The sequence below is a fragment of the Moschus berezovskii genome, chromosome 26 (assembly GCF_049115385.1).
Source record: "Moschus berezovskii isolate FMDL1 chromosome 26, NW_MosBer_1.0, whole genome shotgun sequence".
Lineage (NCBI taxonomy): Eukaryota > Metazoa > Chordata > Mammalia > Artiodactyla > Moschidae > Moschus > Moschus berezovskii.
In genome coordinates this window covers 25,994,533-26,018,355 of record NC_142485.1, presented here as the reverse complement: position 1 = coordinate 26,018,355, position 23,823 = coordinate 25,994,533, and the positions used below count along the sequence as shown (strand labels likewise).

At 39.7% G+C, this 23,823-nt stretch overlaps 1 protein-coding gene across 26 annotated transcripts in view; it reads right to left on the bottom strand.

The window, feature by feature from the left end:
* The window catches only part of PCM1 (pericentriolar material 1), an 86,004-nt gene extending 69,964 nt beyond the window's left edge, over positions 1-16,040 (bottom strand). For 13 of the 26 annotated variants that reach the window (XM_055416470.2, XM_055416471.2, XM_055416473.2 and 10 more), the window contains exons 1-5: positions 15,655-16,034; positions 14,063-14,133; positions 4,602-4,719; positions 2,124-2,369; positions 859-1,128 (exon numbers count right to left, since the gene is read on the bottom strand). In XM_055416470.2, the coding sequence (XP_055272445.2) occupies positions 859-1,128; positions 2,124-2,369; positions 4,602-4,697 (612 nt within the window). In that variant the 5' untranslated portion in view covers positions 4,698-4,719; positions 14,063-14,133; positions 15,655-16,034. Of the gene's footprint in view, positions 1-858; positions 1,129-2,123; positions 2,370-4,601; positions 4,720-6,073; positions 6,134-14,062; positions 14,134-15,464; positions 15,625-15,654 lie in introns of those variants that run through there. The other 13 variants (XM_055416464.2, XM_055416474.2, XM_055416479.2 and 10 more) reach the window with 8 other exon arrangements.
* Between the last annotated feature and the right edge of the window lie 7,783 nt (positions 16,041-23,823).

The window sequence follows — 23,823 nt, the reverse complement described above, 5'->3', positions numbered from 1 at the left end:
AGTGTTTATATATTTCTTTATAAATAAAATTTTAAAATTAAAATACTTTTAAAACAGAACTATCTTTTCAAATGAATTATATAACCATTTAAAGACATTTCTACAACCATCTATTAATCACATGACTCCAAATTCTCTTTACTAAAAATTAACAATACAGCATTTCACAGGTGAACAGAAAGTCTTAATTTACCTGACTATGCCACTTCTAGGCTTCCCTGGTGGCTCAGAGGTTAAAGTGTCTGCCCGCAATGCGGGAGACTTGGATTCGATCCCTGGGTCAGGAAGATGCCCTTGAGAAGGAAATGGCAACCCACTCCAGTATTCTTGCCTGGAGAATCCCACAGACAGAGAAGTCTGCTGGGCTTCAGTCCACGGGGTCACAAAGAGTTAGACACAACTGAGCGACTTAACTTTCACTTTCATGCCACTTCTACAATCATTTTTGTAAAAAGAAATATACAGTTTTGAATAAACCTGACAGGATTAATGAGCAAAAGTTAAGGAAGTACTTTGCGTGCAAGTTAAGTCATTTCAGTCGTGTCTAACTCTTTGTGACTCTATGGACTGTATGTAGCCCACCAGGCTCCTCCTGTCCAAGGTATTCTACAGGCAAGGACACTGGAGTGGGTTGCCATGCCCTCTTCTAGGCAATCTTTCCGACCCAGGAATCAAACCTTTGTCTTTTATGACTCCTGCACTGCCCGGTGGATTCTTCACCACTATTGCCACATGGGAAACCTGGGAAGTACTTTAATTCTACCTAACTGAAATTCCTATGTGTATAAGTATTTTTTAAAATCTTCATGCTTCTACTTTGAGGTTTATGAAAGCAAAGAGTAAAAGAAATATTGTCACCTGGCTGCTCTCCATTGCAGGCTCTCCTCTTCCATCTTCCTCAGAGACTTGACAGTTTTGCAAAAGGTCATTACTTAAAGCAGAAGCAAACAACTCTTTACACTGTGCTGATCCAACCATTTCTCTCTTTTGAGGACTTACAGTGGCATCTTTGCTCTTGTTAGTATTAATCTGCATAGGCAAAAAGTTGAAGGGCTTTCGGTTCTCACTAAGCTGACGTTTGTTGTTAGCAGCTGTTGCTCTACCTTGAGAATCACTTCCAATGCTTCTCTATACATGAAAGAAAAACCAAATCCCACAAACATTAATCTTTCAAAATTAAAAAAAAAAATCCAATGTTCTTAGCTTCACCACCAGATATTGATTCAGGAGGTATACATAAGAGATCTGTCATAAGATCCAGAGCAGCTTCAGACCTACAAAATTCTTTTAGAAATATACCAAATTAAATTATCATGTCCTATTCCTCATTCTGTCACAGACAGCTGAAATGATGACTATGAGCAAGATTAGTCTAAATAAAGTAGTAGGATTATGAACCATATTTATAACTCAGATAGCTAGTCATACTTGATCACAGAATATAACATAGGCTTTGGACCTAATGAATCAATGTTAACTAATATAAACATTAACATAAAGACGTGTCAACATGAAGCACTATCTGATAAATTATTCAACTTAGTGCCCGGCATACAGTAACTGTTCAATAATTGATACAAAGGTGACTAAATGATATATGATCATCATACCAGACTGGAATCTGTCTTCATGCATATTTAGAGAAACTTTATCAAGTACAGATCAGACAATAAAATGTGAAGAGTTTGTTTTCATTTCTACTTGCTTTTAGTTCTAAACTTGACTTCGGTGATTATAAATACAAATAACAGTTTTATTCTAAACTTGAGATAACAGCACATTCCACACTTAGCCAATGATAAATATTCTAAACTGGATCTTCTCTTTTGCTTAACAGCTATCTTACCCAGTTAGTGGAATGCAAATTTTAGTTTCAAAATGAAATCATTTAAGTCAGCCAAACACTATAATAATAAAGTTCTGAAAAACCTGTCCTCAGCAAGTTTAGCAATAAGGACTTTGTTGCCTTCCAAAGAATACAGTACCATCACCACTGATTAACATTCTTTCCATACGCACAGAAACTAAGAAAAAGAAACAGTTCAATTTCATTAAGACAAATGATTTACCTATGGCAAGTACTTTCCATAGTCTTAACTTGATTTGTAAAATAATTTACAAACCTGATCTAAATCACTGAAGTTTATCCGCTGTTTGAGTTTTTCTAGTTCCGCCTGCTCGGGAACAGACATCTGAGTCATGTATCTACTATGTGGAAACATCAGTGAAGTCTTTGTTCTTCGTCTTCCAACTCCCGGTGATGACTCCGGAGAAATATCATTAGTTACCCTTTTATCACTTTCTACACCAAATTTTCTCTTATTCTTTTCTGATGACCTATTTGCCTTCTTCTGCTGGCTGCCCCAATCCTTTAAAAAAATAAAGGCAAATGTTAATCTGGCCTCTATCAAATCAGGAAAATATTTTGGTATGCTTTAAAATTTTTGGTCTTAAAGTTAGAAATGACAAAACATTTTTCACATATATACACAGTCTTAGAGACAATTACTTACCTGCATTAGCCCATTTTCCCTCTACTACACGTAGCCTAAATTTTAAACTGTGCTGAAATTACTGTAAGTATTCAGAAAATAACTACTTCCCTATCATGAATCATTAACAAATACCCAACCTCTAACACTAGCATCAGTCTAAATATTTTCAAAAGCATTTTAAAAAATGGTTCCTTACTATTTATAAATTGATTAGTGAAATAAAATTAGAGATACCTTCACTGGTCTCCTTTAAAGTCATCAATGTATAGGTAGACAGATCAGGAATCAACCTGTGTTCTAAAGCAATTACTGTTACATGAAGAAATGCTCCACTGTGTGACTATAGGCAATTTATTTAACTTTCATAAATCTGTTTCCTAATCTCAAAAATAGTGTCACCTTTAAAACACAATTTAAAATAACATATATAAAACATCCAGCACAGGGCCTAGCATGTAGTAAGCAATAGATGTTAACTATTATTATTTTCTATAGGGAAGAACAATGTACTACATGATAAGGTCTGATATGAAATGATAAAAAAATATGGCAGAAAGTGAAGAGGAACTAAAGAACCTCTTGATGAAAGCGAAAGAGGAGAGTGAAAAAGTTGGTTTAAAGCTCAACATTCAGAAAACTAAGATCATGGCATCTGGTCCCATCACTTCATGGCAAACAGATGGGGAAACAGTGCAGATGGTGACAAACTTTATTTTTGGGGGCTCCAAAATCACTGCAGATGGTGACTGCCAACCATGAAACTGAAAGATGCTTACTCCTTGGAAGAAAAGTTATGACCAACCTAGATAGCATATTAAAAAGCAGAGACATTACTTTGCCAACAAAGGTCTGTCTAGTCGAGGCTATGGTTTTTCCAGTAGTCATGTATGGATGTGAGAGTTGGACTATAAAAAAAGCTGAATGCTGAAGAATTGATCTTTTGAACTGTGGTGTTGGAGAAGACTCTTGAGAGTCCCGTGGACTGCAAGGAGATCCAATCAGTCCATCCTAAAGGAAATCAGTCCTGAATATTCACTGGAAGGGCTGGTGCTGAAGCTGAAACTCCAATACTTTGGCCACCTGATGGGAAGAACTGACTCATCTGAAAAGACCCTGATGCTGGGAAAGACTGAAGGCAGGAAGAGAAGGGGACGACAGAGGATGAGGTGGTTGGATAGCATCACTGACTCAACGGACATGAGTTTGAGTAAACACTGGGAGTTGGTGATGGACAGGGAGGCCTGGCGTGCTGCAGTCCATTGGGTCGCAAAAAGTCTGACACGACTGAGCGACTGAACTGAACTGAATGTTTTACCAGAAAATATGTTTATTTACTTAGCTATACTCACATAACACATTCAAAAGTTCTGTAAATTCCTATCTTATCCATATTGGAAGAAAGTTTTAGTTTTACTTCACTAACACCTTTTGGGATATTTTTCTCTTTTGTAACAAAACTTCCTTCTCTACACACTGTCCCTCCAGTCCAATTCACATGCAGGTGCTCCTGCCAACCTCCTGTTCTACTTACCCCACCCAATCTTGGCCACAGATGACTAGAAAAGAGATGCATACCTAATACAAGTTAGGATAATCATACTTTAAAATTTCAAATTGGAACTAACAGATAACTAGTCAGTCTATAACAGCAGCCATAACTGAAAACTGTGGAATGAAGGGGCAGCCACAGTGTATCATGTGGACAAGACGAGAGAGAAAACTGGTCTGTGAAAATAAAGTTGGGTTTAGTAGAGGCACTCAGAAGCAAAGAGTTAGCGAAGTGAAAAAGTAATTCTTGACAACTTTCTGATTGCTTTTTCTAGTCCCTTCCTAAAACCCAGCTATATTCCTTTAACTTATTTTCCATAAAACATCTTTATATTCTTATAATAAATCTCCTTTTCAGTTTAAGCTAACTCAAGTTGATATGTTACCTGCAAACAAAAATGTCTTCAACTAATATACCAAATAGCCCAGGGTCATTATTGGCTAGCAAGAAAAACTGTGTCTACATAGTTTCAGTGAGGATGACTTGGCTAAGTCAGGGGAAAGTTGCATTTTAACATCAGTAGTCAACGATACACCACCAAGAATAAGATATCTTACCATATTGTTGAGTCGGTCATCAACACTCTCATTGCTCCAGTTTGGTAAATCCTGATCATTCACACCTTCTTCAAAAGGACCTCCTCCTGTGGCCATACTGGCTTTTACAATTAATCTTCTGTAAAACAAGTGAAGACTAACTTTTTAACACATAAAAACATACTGTAATATTTAAATCATTCCATGAAGCTGAGCAATAGAAACAAGTATCAGAAAAGTTGATTTTATGAAATAAAAGAGGCACTGTCAACCACACACAAAATGACTTAGCTGCCACAGGCATAGTATGTTTAGCATGTATTAAGTAGCTGAAATAATGGGAAGGAGAAGGAAAAAACCTTGGAATATCCACTCTTTCTGCAGGCTTGCATCCTTTAAGGTTACTCAATTTATTTGACACAATCCAAAAAGGTAAAGAGGTAAGAAAAAGTTACTGGATGGAAATGACATCACTTATAATAGCGACAAAAAGTAAAATTATCTAGGAATAATATAATTTTACCCTATGTAAAGACACATTATTTTTTAAAATGAAGTATAGTTGATTTACAATGTTGTGCTTATTTCTGCTGTACAGCAAAGTGATTCAGTTAAAAACATACAAGAAGCACTATTAAACTCTATAAAACACAAGAAAATGTGAATAAGTGGAAAAACATACTAGTTCCCTTGATGAGAAGACTAAACATTTTTTCTGAATTTACAGACTTAATTAAATATCCACTGGGATTCTTGGAATTTGACAGAACAATTCTAAAAACCATCTGGAAGAACAAACAAGTTAGAAAAAAATTACCTGAAAAATAAAAGCAAGAGTTGCTATAGTGGGCAACAGAGGAGAAAACTAATCCCAAGATATTTAACCACATTAAGTATCTATATGGTTCAATCAGCACCACTCAAAAAGAAAATCCTCAAATACACCCAATTCAAAAAATTTAATGACAAAAATTAACTATAGCTAACATCAATTTTGTTCACTATATGTCAAGTGCTAATGCTAAACATTTGATGTGTTTATCATTTAACCTTTGCAATAATTGAGTGGTAAAAGATTATTCAATAGATGGGACAATTTGCTAACAATGTTGAAAAAAGTTTATTTAAAGCTTTAACAGACTTCTTAAACTAGGATTCATCATCTTAAACACAAAACACAGAAAAATGATTTCAGTGACTATTTTCTCAATTCTCCCAAGGATGGTACATACCCAGAACCAATCCAGACACACAGAAGAAGAATTAATTCATAGTAAACAACAGATGCCTTAGAGCATTAGAGCTTAATTCCCCCTCAGATGAAAAAGACTCCTTATACCATAAACCAAGAGACTATCCAGTAGATTAAAAATAGATGAATAAGATTAAAGAGTCAAATAAAAAAAAAGAAAAAAGAACGAGCTTTAAAAAGAGAATTTTACTAATTTGGAATGTGGAAATAAAAAGGAATATGTTCAACCAAATTTACTCACGCACAAGTGAATCCTACGTATACTGAGAATAAATAGTAAATGACAAGCTGGGAAAAAAATCTGAAAGAAATATGAAGCATATAATTAATATCTTTACTATATTAAAAAATGCTTGCATGAAAGCAGTTGTTGGTTACGGGGTAGGAATGTGATTTTTGCTCTTTACCTTATATATTTTCAGCAATATTTTACAACATTTTTTATACTAGAAATACGTATTTATTTTGCAAAGAACTTTGCAAAATAACTGATACTCATAAAGAGATATGTCCAGTGAACTGACTCATTTAAATGAAACATTTTACAACTACCTTTTACTAATATGCACTGATGTAATTTGTAATATTAAAGAATAGGAGCTCAAAAAAATACATAAGCAATAGAGGTGAAAACAATACCTAACATTACAAAAAGCAATTTATCTTAAAGTGGAGATTAGAAGAGAAATTACTAAAATATTTCAGTAAAAACTTATCAGTTTTTTGGTAAAATACAGTATGTTGCATTTTCTATCAGTAGAGTAATAATAAAGTAAGTTTAAGATAAATTAAAAATATATTCAAAGAGATGTTTTATACTTTTTTTTATTATGATGAATTCCTCTTAAAATGAGCCTTCCCTAAGGATCTAGTGATAAGCTAATGACTTTGAACACAAGTTTCTAAAACAATTTAAAACATACATTAAAATTAGTCTGGGGAAAATATATCAACTATTTCTTAAAAATCATTTTTAAAGACCATTTACTAAATAAAGTCTACGACATTTATAAACAACTTTGTCTATTTGTGATTGACTTAAGATGATATTGAGTATTTATAACTCAGTAATAATCATACCAAATGGTTGAGAAGGCATACTCCTAAAGAAGTAAAATTATCAGGATGAAGCTAATGAAGTTAATTGCCTGTGGATCAATTCTCAGTGTATTCAGCTGATTTCTCTATGGGAGTAGCTATTTCACCCTATAACAGGTAGAAAACAACGGCAAGTCATTTCTTTCTTATGTCAACCTCTTCAACCTCTTCAAAGTCACCTTTAAAACTACTGATATCTTACTAACGCATATATATGGAATTTAGAAAGATGCAAATGATAACCCTGTATACGAGACAGCAATAGACACACAGATGTATAGAACAGTCTTTGGGACTCTGTGGGAGAGGGTGAGGGTGGGATGATTTGGGAGAATGGCATTGAAACATGTATGTTGTCATATGTGAAACGAATCACCAGTTCAGGGTCGATGCATGTTACAGGATGCTCGGGGCTGGTGTGTGGGGATGACCCAGAGGGAGGATAAAGGGAGGACGGAGGTAGGAGGGGGGTTCAGGAGGAGGAACTCATGTACACCCGGGGTGGATTCATGTCAATGTATGGCAAAACCAACCAATATAATATTGTAAAATAATTAGCCTCCAATAAAAAAAAAAAATAATAATAATAATAAAAAACTACTGATATCTACCCTATAAATTTTATTCTATAAACACAGATAATTTATGTTATATTATAATTATATAATATATTATGTTATATTATAATTTAATATAATTTATATAGTTATATATAATATTGTTATATTATAATTTAATATAATTTATATAGTTTTTGATTATGTTATAATTATTTAATATAATTTTATAATTACAAAATATTATTTGCATAGAAAGACTTTTAATAATCAAAACACTAAGTGTGTAAGAGAAGAGGACCAATGCAAGGAAGATTTTTATGGCGGAATCAATATGGCTTAGCTACTATAATCAAGTGGGAGATGAGGCAGGGAGAAAGGAGTTAATGGGTGACCCCTGGGTTTCAAGCTTGAAAACAGGGTATATGATGATACATTCAAAGTAACTTGAAAAGAAACACATTTCTGTTAATGAAAGAAAAAGATGAGCTCAGTTTTAGAGACATTTAAAATGAGATATCTATTGCATACCCAATTAAATTTGTCCAGAGGGCAAACAGCCATCTCTCACAAGTGAAATCTAGGCTACAGAGATGTGCAAATCATCAATTCATAAAAGAATGTAAAGTGGAACAGAAGGCTCATGGAGAAGATAAAGAGTAAGAGAAGACTAAACCTTGAAGGACACAGATATTTAAAAAAGAAAGGAAAAGAAGACTCAGAAGGTACAGAAAGACAGGAGGGAAACCAAAACCAGAAGAATGTGCTAGCAAGAGGGAGAAGTGTGTAAAGAAGGAGGGTATGACAAGAATGTCAAGTGTTACTTTATCATATAAACAAACCAGTGAGAAGTGTACATCTGGACTCAGCAACAAGGAGGTTACTGACAACCTTGGTAAAAATCAATTCCATAACTGAAATGCATTTATTGATGGGGAAGAGAAAAAATTAAAGGAAGTCATTAGGTGATTTTTTTTCAAAAAACCATTCTGTGAAGGAAAGCAGGCAGAAGATTCCTTAAAATGGAGGTATCCTACATATGGTAATGTACATGTTTCAATGCTACTCTCTCAAGTCATCCCACCCTCTCCGTTCCCCCACTGTATCCAAAAGTCTGTGTTTCCTTTGCTGCCCTGCAAATAGGATCATCAGTATTATCTTTCTAGATTCCATATATACACATTAATATATGATATTGGTCTCTTTCTGACTTACTTCACTCTGTATAATGGACTCTAGGTTTGTCCACCTCAGTAGAACTGACTCAAATGCGTTCTGTATGACGCAGGGAACCCAAAACTGGTGCTCTGTGACAACCAAGAGGGGTGGGAGGGGACACATGTACACCAATGGCTGATTCATATTGATGTATGGCAGAAACCAACACAATATTGCAATTATCTTCCAATTAAAAATAAAATTAAAAAAATACTAATAAAACTGATATATATCTAACCAGGGGGGAAAGAGGGAGGTATCTTGAGTACATTTAAAATTTGTCAGGATAGTGCTCACTGCTACTGCTGCTAAGTCACTTCAGTCGTGTCCGACTCTGTGCGACCCCATAGACGGCAGCCGACCAGGCTCTGCCGTCCCTGGGATTCTCCAGGCAAGAACACTGGAGTAGGTTGCCATTTCCTTCTCCAATGTGTGAAAGTGAAAAGTGAAAGTGAAGTCACTCAGTCGTGTCCGACTAGTAGCGACCCCATGGACTGCAGCCCACCAGGCTCCTCTGTCCATGCGATTTTCTAGGCAAGAGTACTGGAGTGGCTTGCCATTGCCTTCTCCGAGAGGGAGACAAAAATGCAAACTGTGTGTGGTTTCTGAAAAACTGGGAAGGACTGAGATCTAGGGCTTAAGAAACATGATTAGCATTAGATAGGCAAAAGAACACCTCTTTCACTGAAATGAAAGAAAGAAAGGATAGAATTGGATACAGGCTAGTTAGCAGATTTGGTGGTAGGAAGTTGAAAGAGTCTGTTAATTGCCGTGAAGTAAAACGGATTGCTCGTTAAATTTGTGAGGGTAAGATGACAGTGTCTGAGGGGCTGGGGAAGAGTGAGGGAGAGTGACCGAGCAGCACTAAGGACTCAGATGAGCACAGAGAACATTCACTGTTAGCACTAATACAACATTAATTGGCAGTTTCCATTTTTTCCCCCACAAGTGCTCATCAGCCTTGATATAAAGCAATGGATTCCACTGAATCCGTCCAAGGTTGGGATTTTGCCAGGCAGGTTTAATAGAAAAACAATGAGATGGGAAAGCTGAAGCCACTGGAAAATAATTAGCACAAGTGATGAATGATCTTGTGTGAAGCAGAATGGATATAAAATTCTTTTACTTCAAACAAGCACTTTCATCCACCCTATGACCTACTAAAGTAAGTTGAAACTATTATTTATAAGTTTCATTTTGCTATTTTGACAGTCTTATTTGGTTTCCTCATCTTACAAGGATCAGTTCAGTCACTCAGTCGTGTCCGACTCTCCACGACCCCATGAATCACAGGACACCAAAAATACCATGACAATTTACAAGTTACTTTCAGTGACTGATCTTTCTGAAGAAAATTCTGTTGTAGGAGTCTTACTATAAGTATTACAGATATCTGAGTAGAATATCACAGTATTAATTACCATGAAAATACCCATGACTGATTAAAGTTACCTTTGAAATAAAAATACAAACAAATTAATCAAGAAAAGAAAAAAATATTTTTCCTAAAATCTTTAAAATTCAGATATTATTTCTCAAATGGTATTAAATGACTCATAAGTGTCTTTGGAAATACCTTACATCTCAACTGACAGTTGTAAACCAAGGTTTTAAAAATTCTCATCAAAATAAAGGATTTCCCTGGTGGCTCAGGGGTAAAGAATTCACCTGCCAATGCAAGAGACGCAGATTTGATCCCTGGGCTGGGATGATTCCCTGGAGGAGGGCATGGCAACCCACTCCAACATCCTTGCCTGGAGAATCCCATGGATAGAGGAGCCTGGCAGGCTACAATCCAATGGGGAAAAAAGAGTCGGACACAACTAAGCACATCCAAATATTGTAGAAAGTATATATATATATATATTTAACATTTGCTTAGAGTCACAAAATAACCAGAGCTGGTATTTTATATTATCTGCCCAAGTTTTCTAAAGGCTGAATTAGCTGGGCTATTTCTTTTACTAATTATATAAAGGAAATATCCATATACTCTTTTGAAAGCCTTAATATAGTGCACAACCACACTAAGCACGTTTAATGGAAACAGAAGAAAACGTGCAAGTTTCTGGCATTATATGTTGTTTAGTTTCATTTGAGGAATTTCTCAATTTCTTCTCTGTACCTAAAAACCACACAGATCTTTTGCACAGTTCTTTGAGTTTGACACTTACTAAAAATTTCAGTAATTTTTTTAGAACTTAAGGTATCTCTTTATAATTACCCTCTTTAAAAAAAAAAAAAGCTCTTTAGGTATTGGGGGGAAAAGGATAAACAGACTGCCATACAACACTCAATTTGAATCAACAAAAATTTGATTAGACCTCACCATGTACCAAGTACTATACTGGGTCGATCTTATGGTACAGTTACTCTGTAGAATGTTTCCACACCAAGAAAATTTAATATATCCTCGCTCTCTACAAAAGCAAATGAGAACCCTGAGGTCAACTAAATTCGGCTTGTTAAAACCTCTCTCTCTCTCTCCAGTTTATATTTGAAATCTGTCACGTCCTTGTCACTGATACCTCCCTAGGCAAATCTATACATCCTGCTACAGCCAATCCCAACCTTCAACACCATTCCACCCCATACTCTCTACTGATAACAGCTCTTCCTGTGATCCCTTTCCACTGGCCCATTACAAACTCACTCCCGATTATACATCCTCGATCTATTCCCAAACATTCCTCGTACTTCTTTGGCTTCAATAAAGTCCCAAACCACTCTGAAAGCACTATTTCCTTAGAAATCCTTTCTAGAAGATATTACTCTTCTTAGTCTCTCAGATTCATGGGGAAAGAATATCATTTACAGACTATTCTTATTTAATAATGCTTAGCCTTCCTCTCGGAGAAGGCAATGGCAAGCCACTCCAGTACTCTTGCCTAGAAAATCCCATGGATGGAGGAGCCTGGTAGGCTGCAGTCCATGGGGTCGCTAAGGGTCGCACACGACTGAGCGACTTCACTTTCACTTTTCACTTTCACGCATTGGAGAAGGAAATGGCAACCCACTCCAGTGTTCTTGCCTGGAGAATCCCAGGGACGGGGGAGCCTGGTGGGCTGCCGTCTATGGGGTCACACAGAGTCGGACACGACTGAAGCGACTTAGCAGCAGCAGTAGCAGCAGCAGCCTTCCTCTTCAGAGAAGGCAATGGCAAGCCACTCCAGTACTCTTGCCTAGAAAATCCCATGGATGGAAGAGCCTGGTAGGCTGCAGTCCGTGGGGTCGCTGGGGTCGGACACGACTGAGCGACTTCACTTTCACTTTCACACATTGGAGAAGGAAATGGCAACCCACTCCAGTGTTCTTGCCTGGAGAATCCCAGGGACGGGGGAGCCTGGTGGGCTTCTGTCTGTGGGGTCGCACAGAGTCAGACACGACTGGAGTGACTTAGCAGCAGCAGCAGCCTTCCTCTTTTGAACAAGGTAACCATCAAAAACACCACTCTCCCTATCTTGGGTACCGTTTCCTACTGTTCACCCCAAGACAATCTTAAACGTTTAACTGGCTTGTGGTTTTCACTCTCCATGTCACTCTCTGCTTTCATGACCTGAACATTCGTAATGATTTTTCTAAGACTCTGACCTCAGTTACAACATCCATCTCATCTGCTCTATCCCAATACTATTTCTACTCTGGACGGATAATTTGTTCAACATCCTAAACTTCTGAAATACCTCTTTCTGAACCTAAGTCCTTGCATTCTGTTTTGTCTCACCTGCTCGTTCCTGCTGAACTTACCCTTTGGTCCTACAGAATACCTCCTGTCCCTTGATCATTTCCCTTTCCAAGAATCCATTCACTCCTCACTTTCTTACTTAACCCATGAATGCCACTTCCAAAAATGCCTTCCTAGCATCCTTGGCCTCCTCATCAATTTGCCCATTTTATCAACTCGATTCTGCATAAACCTCATTTCTCATTCTTTATGTTTGTACTCTCAAAACTGTCAAATAGTTATAAAATGGCATTGACTGTGTCCACTACTAAGATATACTACACATTGACACTTTCAAAATGTAGGTTTACTCCTTGAGGTAAGGCACTTTATCTGTTTTGCTCACTGCTCTATCTCTAGTACTTTGTAGACTTGAAGTCACACATTGTACGCACTGTCAAATTTGTAAGATGAATGTACTGCTAGGTTACCAAGCCTTTTCTGGCTTCTTAATAAATTCCCTAGTGTGATTATTCTGAACACTCTATTTTTTCCAAATCTCACATACATTTACCTCTTTTCCAACAAATGGCCAAATCTCCTATTGAGAAAACCAAGGTCTTTTAAAGCAAGTTTAACTCAATTGCTTTGTATTTTTATTCTATTTTATCCATCTTCACTAAAGTGTTAAAAGGAAAATTATTTGTGACTGATTTTACAACTTTTTATTTTTACCAAATACTCCAGTGTTAAAGACTCTACAACACAGACTCATATCTGACATTTCCTCTGAGTTCTATTTTTCTTGTCTTATTCTATTATAGTCTTTCAACTAACAGAAAAAGATACCAAGAAGCACAATTAAGATATAAATCAATGGCCAATCTATATTCTTATGATAACCTATTGCATAAGTGTGTGAAAGATTTGTCTGCTTTCCTAGAAAGCAAGGCTACATTCATCATATTTTGAGAATTAGGCTGTCTTTAAAATTTTAACAGGAGAACTAAATTTTCTAAAATCTTTAAAAGAGAGTAATTATTGCTAAAATGGTTCTAACAAAAATTTCTTCTAATCCTCATCCTCTAGTCATTTAATTTCTAAATTGTCCTTAACAAACAATTTCTTAACTTTCCCTCAGTGAACTTACATTGACTTCTTCCTGCTGGTCAGAGAGTATCTTTACATAACCAGCATTTGAGAATGCCCTGTGTATAGAAACTCAAGTTTAAAGTAAGTTTAGACAACTGAAACTAACAAACTTCAATCAACAGTATACATAATAAGCTAAAAAAATAGAGGAGTTTGTGAATAAAAAATAGAAACAGCCAATTAATAGAAAAGTTGTACCAGATGACTTAAGAGTAAATTTGGAACAAGAGGCTATCCAAATAGTCGCTACAGGAAACATTCAAACTCAAATGAGCAGATGAAGAAACTCTGTGAAGACAAAGACATTTTTTAAAATATTACAAAAACTATCGTAGCATTTAATAATTACTAATGACATGGCTCTTTTCAAACAAAAGTATGAAGACAGACCAAAGTGGCACACCAAAAAGCAGGCCAAACAGGGAAGCAAACCTAGACCATTCGTTTACTACAGGCACTGGTGTTTTATAACGGTATTCAGCATCAAGTCTTCCTCAAATAGAATGCAAAAGCCAATAACGTATACAGTGATGTCAATTACCTGTTTAAAATCTAGTTTTCGTAGCTCAGAAACTTCTCCCTTCCTGCTTCACACTTCAAAGCTGTTGTGCGCTTATGATTCAAAAAAAAGAAAAAAAAATCATTTTAGCCCATTTCACTGTGATGTACAGAATACCAAACAGTATTTATAACCTAAAGTGTGCTCAGAAAAATCAACAGAAAAGGAAAAATCCAATTAATCAATAGTTTAAATTCAATGTACTTTAATCCTTTAGGAAAACAAGGCGATAAACAGGTTTAAATCCTCCAAACCTGTTAAAAGCGTACCAAACAGCACTGTGATACCTTAACATCTACTTGGGAATCCAATGAAATTATAGTGTAAAAACACTATAATGCAATCATCATATAGATTTCTCCAAACTTGCTGTCACGCAAAACTATTCCAGAACTTCGCATCCCGTTGATGAGAACATCTTTCTTTCTTTAGTAGCTAGCTACTTCATTAAAAAATAACCCTGTCACTACAGAAACGCAAGGTTTACATTTCAATCCAAAAACTCAGAATTATAATGGTTTCTAGCGGCTCTATCTGGGAAGGTGTTAGGGAAAGAAAGGAGCAGGTGCACCCTCAGCTTTACACCACCACCCACTCCAGTAACCAGAGAATCGCACAAGGCGGAGTCTGGAAAGCAGTTATGGGGCGGGGGTGGAAGGGGCTCCCAGAAACCCCGCTTCTTCCAGCATCAAAACACGATCCATCACCCATAGAGCCCCCGCCACAAACCTCGCATTGGTCCAAAATATATATATTTTCCAGATAGGATGAGCTCTAGAGGAATGAGCCGCGGGGCTTAAAAGTTTGGAGGCCCCGCCTCCCCAGCGGGGCCTACGACCTAATCCCCAAACACTCGTTTCTGCAGAGCAAGCAACGTTCCTCGAAGCCATTTGCCTTTTAGTATTTCCCCAACCGGGGCCCATCCAAACTGGACCTGCACTAAGGGATGGCGAAGGGGCGCCGCGGGAGGGCGGAGGGAAGCGCGGTGAAATTAGCATTCGCCTCGGCAGCAGGAACCCCAAAGTCAGGAATGCCTCCCCCGGCCCTTCTGCTCTAAAAACGCCTGGGACGGCGTCCCAACCCCAAAGTCGCATCGCTCCTATCCCGCTCTTCTCCACTCCAAATTCTGGAGCTCGAGAGCCCACGGAACGGAATTTGGGGGGTAGGGTAGAAGAGGCGCAGATTAGGGCCCACTAAGGCCCCTTGCTACGGAAAACGAGACGCACCCCCCGCCAAACCGCAGCCTCCACTCCGCTTCCTCCACTCGCGAGGGACATTCCTGGAGCGCCCGAGTCCCCAGGGCGGCCTCCTCCCGGGGCCGGCAAGAGGGGCGGGGAAGCAGGCAGGGGGTCCTGCAGCCGCCGGCGCGTCCCGAGATGCTCACCCCGAGATCAGCACGGCTCGGTCCGGGGGCAGGGCGACGGGAAGCAAGCAGCAAGGAGCCCCAGGAGCCCCACCAGAGGCGTGGGCGCGAGGCCAGGCTCTCCAGGGCCGAGTGTCCCAGGGCCGTTGCTCTCCCGCCCCGGCGCCGCGCTGCGCTCGGTTGCCAAGGGCTGGGAACGCGCAGGCATTACCTGTAAACGAAGCAGCCGCTCCCGCCAAGGGCGAAGGAGCGGTCAGCCCCTCCACGACCCGCCACCGGCAGCGGGCCGCCCTCAGAGACCGCAGCAGGGAGAAGCCCCAAGCTGCCTGGCTGCTTAAAGGCCCAATGGCCGCCTGGTCTACCTCAGCTCCTCAGCGCCAACCGCCGCAGCCACCGCCATCTTAGGATCTCATTGTGGTGGGAGAAGACGGGCGGGGGGACTGCAGAGGGGGCCACGCGCCGGGAGACATGCGCCGTCTCCTCGGCAACGGCCGCGCGGGGGCGAAACTCGCCCGGGCGGGAGCCGCAGTGCGATCCGCGCGCTAGGCCGGAGTCATGTGACCCGCTGGGGTCGGTGGCGTCACCTCTCGCTCCAGAGCCCGGTGTCGAGTCCACAAACCAACCACCAGAAACTACATATCCCAGAATGCCAGCTGGCTCTCGGGTTACACGCGCCCGCTGGTTCGCCACGAGGGATGTGACTACGAGTCCCAGTATGCTGTGCGCTTCCGGCTCCTCCACAAGGAGGGCGAGGCCTCTGAGTAAGCGGTTGGAGACCAACCTTCAGATGTAAAACGAGCGGAGGCGCGTTCTCGTTTTCCTTGGGGGGACGGGGGCGGGGGTGCCAGCCCTTGGAAGTGCCGGAAGAAGGGGAAAGACAACTGGGGTCGCTCACCACGCATATGTGGGTCGGGAAGGGATGGAACCAAAAGGGCCTTTACAATCTAGGCCTAATTTTACACCTGAGCAGATAAACCCACGCAAGTTTATTAGCCGAAATCGTCCACTTGGTCAGTGGGAGCATCCATCAGTCAGTAATTAATGCCAGCTTGAATTCATGCCCTGCTGGTCTTAAAGGAGCCAGATGATTTTCATCAGAATTGAATCTCAAGAAATGTTATCTGAAACTATAGTCTCTGAATTCCCTGTGTATATACTCACAATAAACTGGAAAATTCTGAAAGAGATGGGAATCCCAGACCACCTGACCTGCCTCTTGAGAAACCTGTATGCAGGTCAGGAAGCAACAGTTAGAACTGGACATGGAAAAACAGACTGGTTCCAAATAGGAAAAGGAGTACGTCAAGGTTGTATATTGTCACCCTGCTTGTTTAACTTCTGTGCAGAGTACATCATGAGGAACGCTGGGCTGGAAGAAGCACAAGCTGGAATCAAGATTGCTGGGAGAAATATCAATAACCTCAGATATGCAGATGACACCACCCTTATGGCAGAAAGTGAAGAGGAACTCAAAAGCCTCTTGATGAAAGTGAAAGAGGAGAGTGAAAAGGTTGGCTTGAAGCTCAACATTCAGAAAACAAAGATCATGGCATCTGGTCCCATCACTTCATGGGAAATAGATGGGGAAACAGTGTCAGACTTTATCTTTTTGGGCTCCAAAATCACTGTGGATGCTGATTGCAGCCATGAAATTAAAAGACGCTTACTCCTTGGAAGGAAAGTTATGACCAACCTAGATAGTATATTAAAAAGCAGAGACATTACTTTGCCAACCAAGGTCTGTCTAGTCAAGGCTATGGTTTTTCCCGTGGTCATGTATGGATGTGAGAGTTGGACTGTGAAGATCGCTGAAGAATTGATGCTTTTGAACTGCAGTGCTGGAGAAGACTCTTGAGAGTCCCTTGGACTGCAAGGAGATCCAACCAGTCCATTCTAAAGGAGATCAATCCTGGGTGTTCATTGGAGGGACTGATGCTAAAGCTGAAACTCCAATACTTTGGCCACCTCATGCGAAGAGTTGACTCACTGGAAAAGATTCTGATGTTGGGAAAGATTGGGGGTGGGAGGAGAAGGGGATGACAGTGAGATGCCTGGATGGTATCACCGACTCGATGGACATGAGTTTGAGTGAAGTCCGGGAGTTGGTGATGGACAGGGAGGCCTGGCGTGCTGTGATTCATGGGGTCGCAAAGAGTCGGACACGACTGAGCGACTGAACTGAACTGAACTGATACTCTCTTCTCTCATCAGCGACACTGTTAAGGTTAGTAATATATTGACAGGTTCTCTCATAAACCCCACAAATGCGATAAAGATAGTTAAGGTCTTTGGTGTGGCTACCTGAAAGCTTTGAACACTGCTCAATTTTTCTTGCATGCGAGAGCATTTTATTTTTCGACAGTTTGCAGTTGCGGGATAGTTTTGTTTTAAGCAAAATAAGGGTAGGAGGAATGAAGAATACACATCTGAGTTCCAAGAGCAAATTGTTCTCAGTCACCAATAAAAACTATTCGCAAAACCGATTAGTAGAACTGCATGTCAATACATAATTCAGATAAATAGGAATGAAGAATACACATCTGAGTTCCAAGAGCAAATTGTTCTCAGTCACCAATAAAAACTATTCGCAAAACCGATTAGTAGAACTGCATGTCAATACATAATTCAGATAAATAAAGCCCTTCCTGCTACTGTAATTTGCAACTGAATCTAGGTTCAGTTTCAGTGCAGTGATCTTTGACACTTCGTCATACATTTTTAAGTACTTCTTTTACTAATTATTTAGGTAACAAAAACTTAGTCCCTGCCCTTAAGAGATATTTTATTGAATGATGCAGAAATAAGGTATAATGTAAATAAATTCTTTTTTATAAGAAAACAAAGTGCTGTGGGAACTCACACCACTGATGGGATAATGGATTAGGTATTTACTCTAGCCCACTAAGACCTTGGGCAAGTTAACCTTTCTGAGCTTCAGTTACCCCATCCATGAAATGAGGGACAAGAGCTAGTAACGTTGCCTACCTTGGAAGGCTTTCCCCACCCCCTTAAAGTAATGTTAATTCTGTATTGGACACTGGTTCCAGCATTTCATCTGTTGTAATTTTTTTTAATTCTCACAACTGTCATGAAGATAACTGGTTCAGCGTCAGTTCCATTTTACTAATGAGGTTAAATAAATTGTCAAAGTTCTGACGGCTCCAAGTGGGAGAGCCCAGGTTTAAACTGAGGTCTACTGACCCCTTGAAAGAATTTTTTAATTAATAAAATGCATGGGGAAAAAAAATAAGCCGTCATCTTCACCATTTTGTTTTATGCCTATAATAACATATATGCCTAAAACAAAATGGTGATAGAAGCTACTGGCATTGAAACAATTCAAATGGATTCAAAAGCACTACTGAAATCATTGTGGTCGTTATTTTATTTTTGTAAATTTATAAACCCTAAAAAATGCTAATGCTCTTATGTCTGGTGGTGGGAGAAGCCTGAGAAATGTTAATATTAAAATGGGGGCCTCAAAATAAGTATGGGCAGTGGACAGAGGGAAGAACCCCAAAATGATGAAATTATCCCCAGTTTCTAAAAACTTCACATCTAATTTAGAAAACAACGATGCAAATAAACCAATTTAGCATCATTAGTGTTAGTGTATGAATATGACAAATAAATGATACAGTAAGTGCTTTAGGAATGCAAAGAGAGTGTGTTCTATTAAATGCATGCATGCTCAGCCATTCAGTCGTGTCTGACTCTGTGACCCTCTAGGCTGGTGGTAGCCCGCCAGGCTCCTCTGTCCATGGGATTTTCCAGGCAAGAATACTGGAGTGGGTTGTCATTCCCTCATCCAGGGGATCTTCCGGGCACAGGGTTTGAACTCGCGTCTCTTGCATCTTCTACCTTGGAAAACAGATATTTTATCACTGGGAAGCTCTGTTGAATTAAGTATGTTACATTGCCTCAAAGATAGTGATAGTTCTATGATATCTATGTGAAATTAGGGGCAAAACCTTGGTGGAAATGTAAATAAGGAATGAGTGGCTTCTAAGAGATACATGCGGATGCTGATTGCAGCCATGAAATTAAAAGTCGCTTACTCCTTGGAAGGAAAGTTATGACCAACCTAGGACAGCATATTAAAAAGCAGAGACATTACTTTGCCAACCAAGGTCCTTCTAGTCAAGGCTATGGTTTTTCCAGTGGTCATGTATGGATGTGAGAATTGGACTGTGAAGAAAGCTGAGCGCCGAAGAATTGATGCTTTTGAACTGTGGTGCTGGAGAAGACTCTTGAGAGTCCCTTGGACTGCAAGGAGATCCAACCAGTCCATTCTAAAGGAGATCAGTCCTGGGTGTTCATTGGAAGGACTGATGCTAAAGCTGAAGCTCCAATACTTTGGCCACCTCATGCGAAGAGTTAGCTTACTGTAAAAAACTGATGCTGGGAGGGATTGGGGGCAGGAGGAGAAGGGGACGACAGAGAATGAGATGGCTGGATGGCATCACCAACTCGATGGAGATGAGTTTTAGTGAACTCCGGGAGTTGGTGATAGACAGGGAGGCCTGGCGTGCTGCGATTCATGGGGTTGCAAAGAGTCGTACACGACTGAGCTACTGAACTGAACTGAAGAGATAAAGGTTGAAACTACATCTCAGTTCTCCACATTTAAGAAAAGCTTAGCAGATATTAAAGATGGGTGAGAAGGCCTAAATGGAAGAATGATGTTCAAAGAAAAAGAGCTATAAGTTAGATAGTACGTCCAAAATAAGCAGTAGATAAAGCAGAAGACAGACAAGGTCAAATAGAGAATTCATGTGGTGGGGAATGGGGAAACAGGAGAAGAAAGCAAAATGGACGAATAGGTTAGGGCCAAACTGTAAAAAAAAAAAGCCTTAAATGTTGATCTGAAAGGTTTGGGCTTTGTTCAATAGATAGTGTGGAACCAGATGAGAGTTTGGAAGAGGCAATGATATAACGAAGTAAGTAGTCATTTTAAGACTTTAGTGGCAATGTTTAGAACTGACTAGGGAGAGGACAGGGGAGAGACAAAGAACAGGCAAAGAACAGGTAACTGGCATGAAGTAATTAAGGCCTGGGGCTTCCCTGGTGGTTCAGAGGTTAAAGCGTCTGCCTCCAATGCAGGAGACCAGGTTCGATCCCTGGGTCGGGAAGATCCCCTGGAGAAGGAAATGGTAACCCACTCCAGTATTCTTGCCTGGAGAATCCCATGGACGGAGAAGCCTGGTAGGCTACAGTCCATGGGGTCGCAAAGAGTCAGACACGACTGAGTGACTGAACAGAAGGTGGTAACAGAATGAATCAAGTCATGGTTAATTAAATCAGTTGTCATGCTGTGTAAAATATCAAAATGTGTTATTGAGATTTATTATGACACTGACCAGGGGGCACTTAAAATATAAAGTTTTGTTCTATATTATCTATTTAATGTGTTTTGTAAGTTCTTTATCCACAGATAGATTTTAAATGTGGCTTGAGAAGAAACCCTGCCTTTTATGCTTCTTTGTATCCCAAATGCCTTGTGAAGTTCATTTGTTTTTGATGTTCACTAATTTTGATGTTCATTGAAGACAATTTTTGCAGTACTTAGTTTTAACCTGCAGGTGGCAATAGAACTTAAAGGAAAAGTCTTCAGTGACCACTGTTTAAATCAGTTCAGTCGCTCAGTTGTGTCTGACTCTTTGCAACCCCATGAACCGCAGCATGCCAGGCCTACCTGTCCATCACCAACTCCCGGAGTTTACCCAAACTCATGTCCATTGAGTCGGTGATGCCATCCAACCATCTCATCCTCTGTCATCCCCTTCTCCTGCCCTCAATCTTTCCCAGCATCAGGGTCTTTTCAAATGAGTCAGCTCTTCGCATCAGGTGGCCAAAGTATACTACTATTATAACTGAATTTAAGATTGTTTTTATGTGATTTTTGATACACCCAAGGAAATTATTAAGTTCAATAGGAAAAGAAACACTGAAGAACCCACTTGCTAACATAAAATGTAGAATATAATCTATATATTTAAGGATTCCTTTGCATTCCACCAGAGAAGGCAGTGGCAAGCCACTCCAGTACTCTTGCCTAGAAAATCCCATGGATGGAGGAGCCTGGTTGGCTGTAGTCCGTGGGGTCGCTGAGGGTCGGACACGACTGAGCGACTTCACTTGCATTCCACCAAGCTTGTTCCTCTTCTTTGCAGACATAAATACTATCTTGAATGATATTGGTGTTATGATTCCTTCATTTTCCGTGTGTAACTATATTTATATATCCCTAAATAGTATATTTTTTAGTTTTGTTTGTTTTCAACCTTCATATGCATAATATCATGCTGATTATTTTCTTGCTCGACTTGCTTTTTTGACTCGTTAACATTTCTGAGATTCATTCATGTCGATAGATAGAAACACAAGATCTATTAAGAGCAGAATGTAAAATTAATTTTTGAATAGTTCTCCAATTGAATATAACTGATTTTGTCTTTACTATTTATCTTAGCTTTGTGAGTAAGATAGCTTTTTGATGAAAAAAGAGATTGATCATGTCACGCAGGACACTAGTTGGAGACCTCTGGCCTAGTTTTTTCACCTTTTGGTTAAATCTGAGCATTTTACTGCTCTGCCTTAATAAGTAAGCCCAGAGTTTCTCAACCTTGATGTGATCGACATTCGGGGCTGGATGTTCTTTGCTGTGGGGTGCTGTCCTGTGCATGGCAGGACCCTTGGCCTCTTCCCACGAGATGCCTGTAGCACCCTATCTCCCCAGCTGTGACAGTCAAAAATGTCTCCTGACATAGCTAAATACCCTCCAGAGTCAGGGTGGGGTTGGGTGGTGAGGGCAAAATCACTCCCAGTTGAGAAACACTGTGTTTGCAATGAGAAACCTCTGTCTAGTGTTTGCGATGAGAAACCACTGTGTTAATTATAATTTTTATGTACTTCTTTTGCTCAAAAAACCTGAACGAAATAATTATATTAATTATCTATAATTAATATAATAATTAAATCAATTAATTACTAGATAATTATATCACATGATTATACCAAATCCACATGCGTAAGTAATGTTTAAAGGCTATTCTTACCACCCTCTGTTTCCCCCATATCTAATTACCATGACATCTCTCATTACTGTTTAGCTCAGACTTTTTATTACTAGATTCCAAAATATCTAATCACCCCTTCCAATGTATAATAATAACATTTACATCAGTCCAAACTGTTCTTTCCTTCCTAACCAATTTATGGTCCTTTTCTTTCAAAATTCACTCATTCAGTATATGCAATATGTGTGATTCCAGCAATCCCACACATATTTGCAGGTGATCAGTCTTTACATGGCTTTCCAACTGTAGAGTTATAATTACTCTACCCTGCTTCATCTGTGTTGCTTGTATATATTCTTGGGAATCTGTATGTTTTTACGCCTCCTTCTCTATTCACTGTAAACCTGATCAGAGCTGCAGTCATGCTCTCCTGTGTACAATGCTTGCTTCCCAGGAAAAATCAAGTTAGAGGGGTTTAAAAAAGGGATCTGGTGGTCCAGTGGTTAGGAGTCTGCACTTACACTGCAAGGATGTGGGTTCAGTCCCGAGTCCAGAAACAGATCCCACATGCCGAGTAGCATGGCCAAAAAAGGGGCGGGTGGCAGAGAGGGAAACTGAAGCACAGAGAAGTTAAGTCATTTGCCCAAGGTCACACAGGATGCTGGTATGCATCCTCCATGCTCTTGACCAAAAAATGAAAAAAAAAAAAGATTCTGAGTATAGCAATAAAAAACTGGAAAGAAAATATCTGTATTTTTTTATGAGCTTCCCACCAACAATACAACAGAAAAGTAGTAAATATAACTAGATGTCAGTTCAGTTCAGTTCAGTCGCTCAGTCGTATACGCCTCTCCACGACCCCATGAATCACAGCACGCCAGGCCTCCCTGTCCATCACCAACTCCCGGACTTCACTCAAACTCATGTCCACAGAGTCGGTGATGCCATCCAGCCATCTCATTCTCTGTCATCCCCTTCTCCCCCCGCCCCCAACCTTTCCCAGCATCAGTCTTTTCCAGTGAGTCAACTCTTCGCATGAGGTGGCCAAAGTATTGCAGTTTCAGCTTTAGCATCAGTCCTTCCAATGAACACCCAGGATTGATCTCCTTTAGAATGGACTGGTTGGATCTCCTTGCAGTACAAGGGATGTAGGTTGTTAATAATTAAATCATGTAATTAAGTGGTAATTATGGAAAGTAAAAAGTGAAACCGTTAGTCACTCATTGGTGTCTGACTCTTTGCGACCCCTTGGACTGTAGCCTACCAGCGTTCTCTGTCCATGGAATTCACCAGACAAGAATAGTGGAGTGGGGTGCCCTTCCTTTCTCCAGGGAATCTTCCCAACCCATGGTTCGAACCCA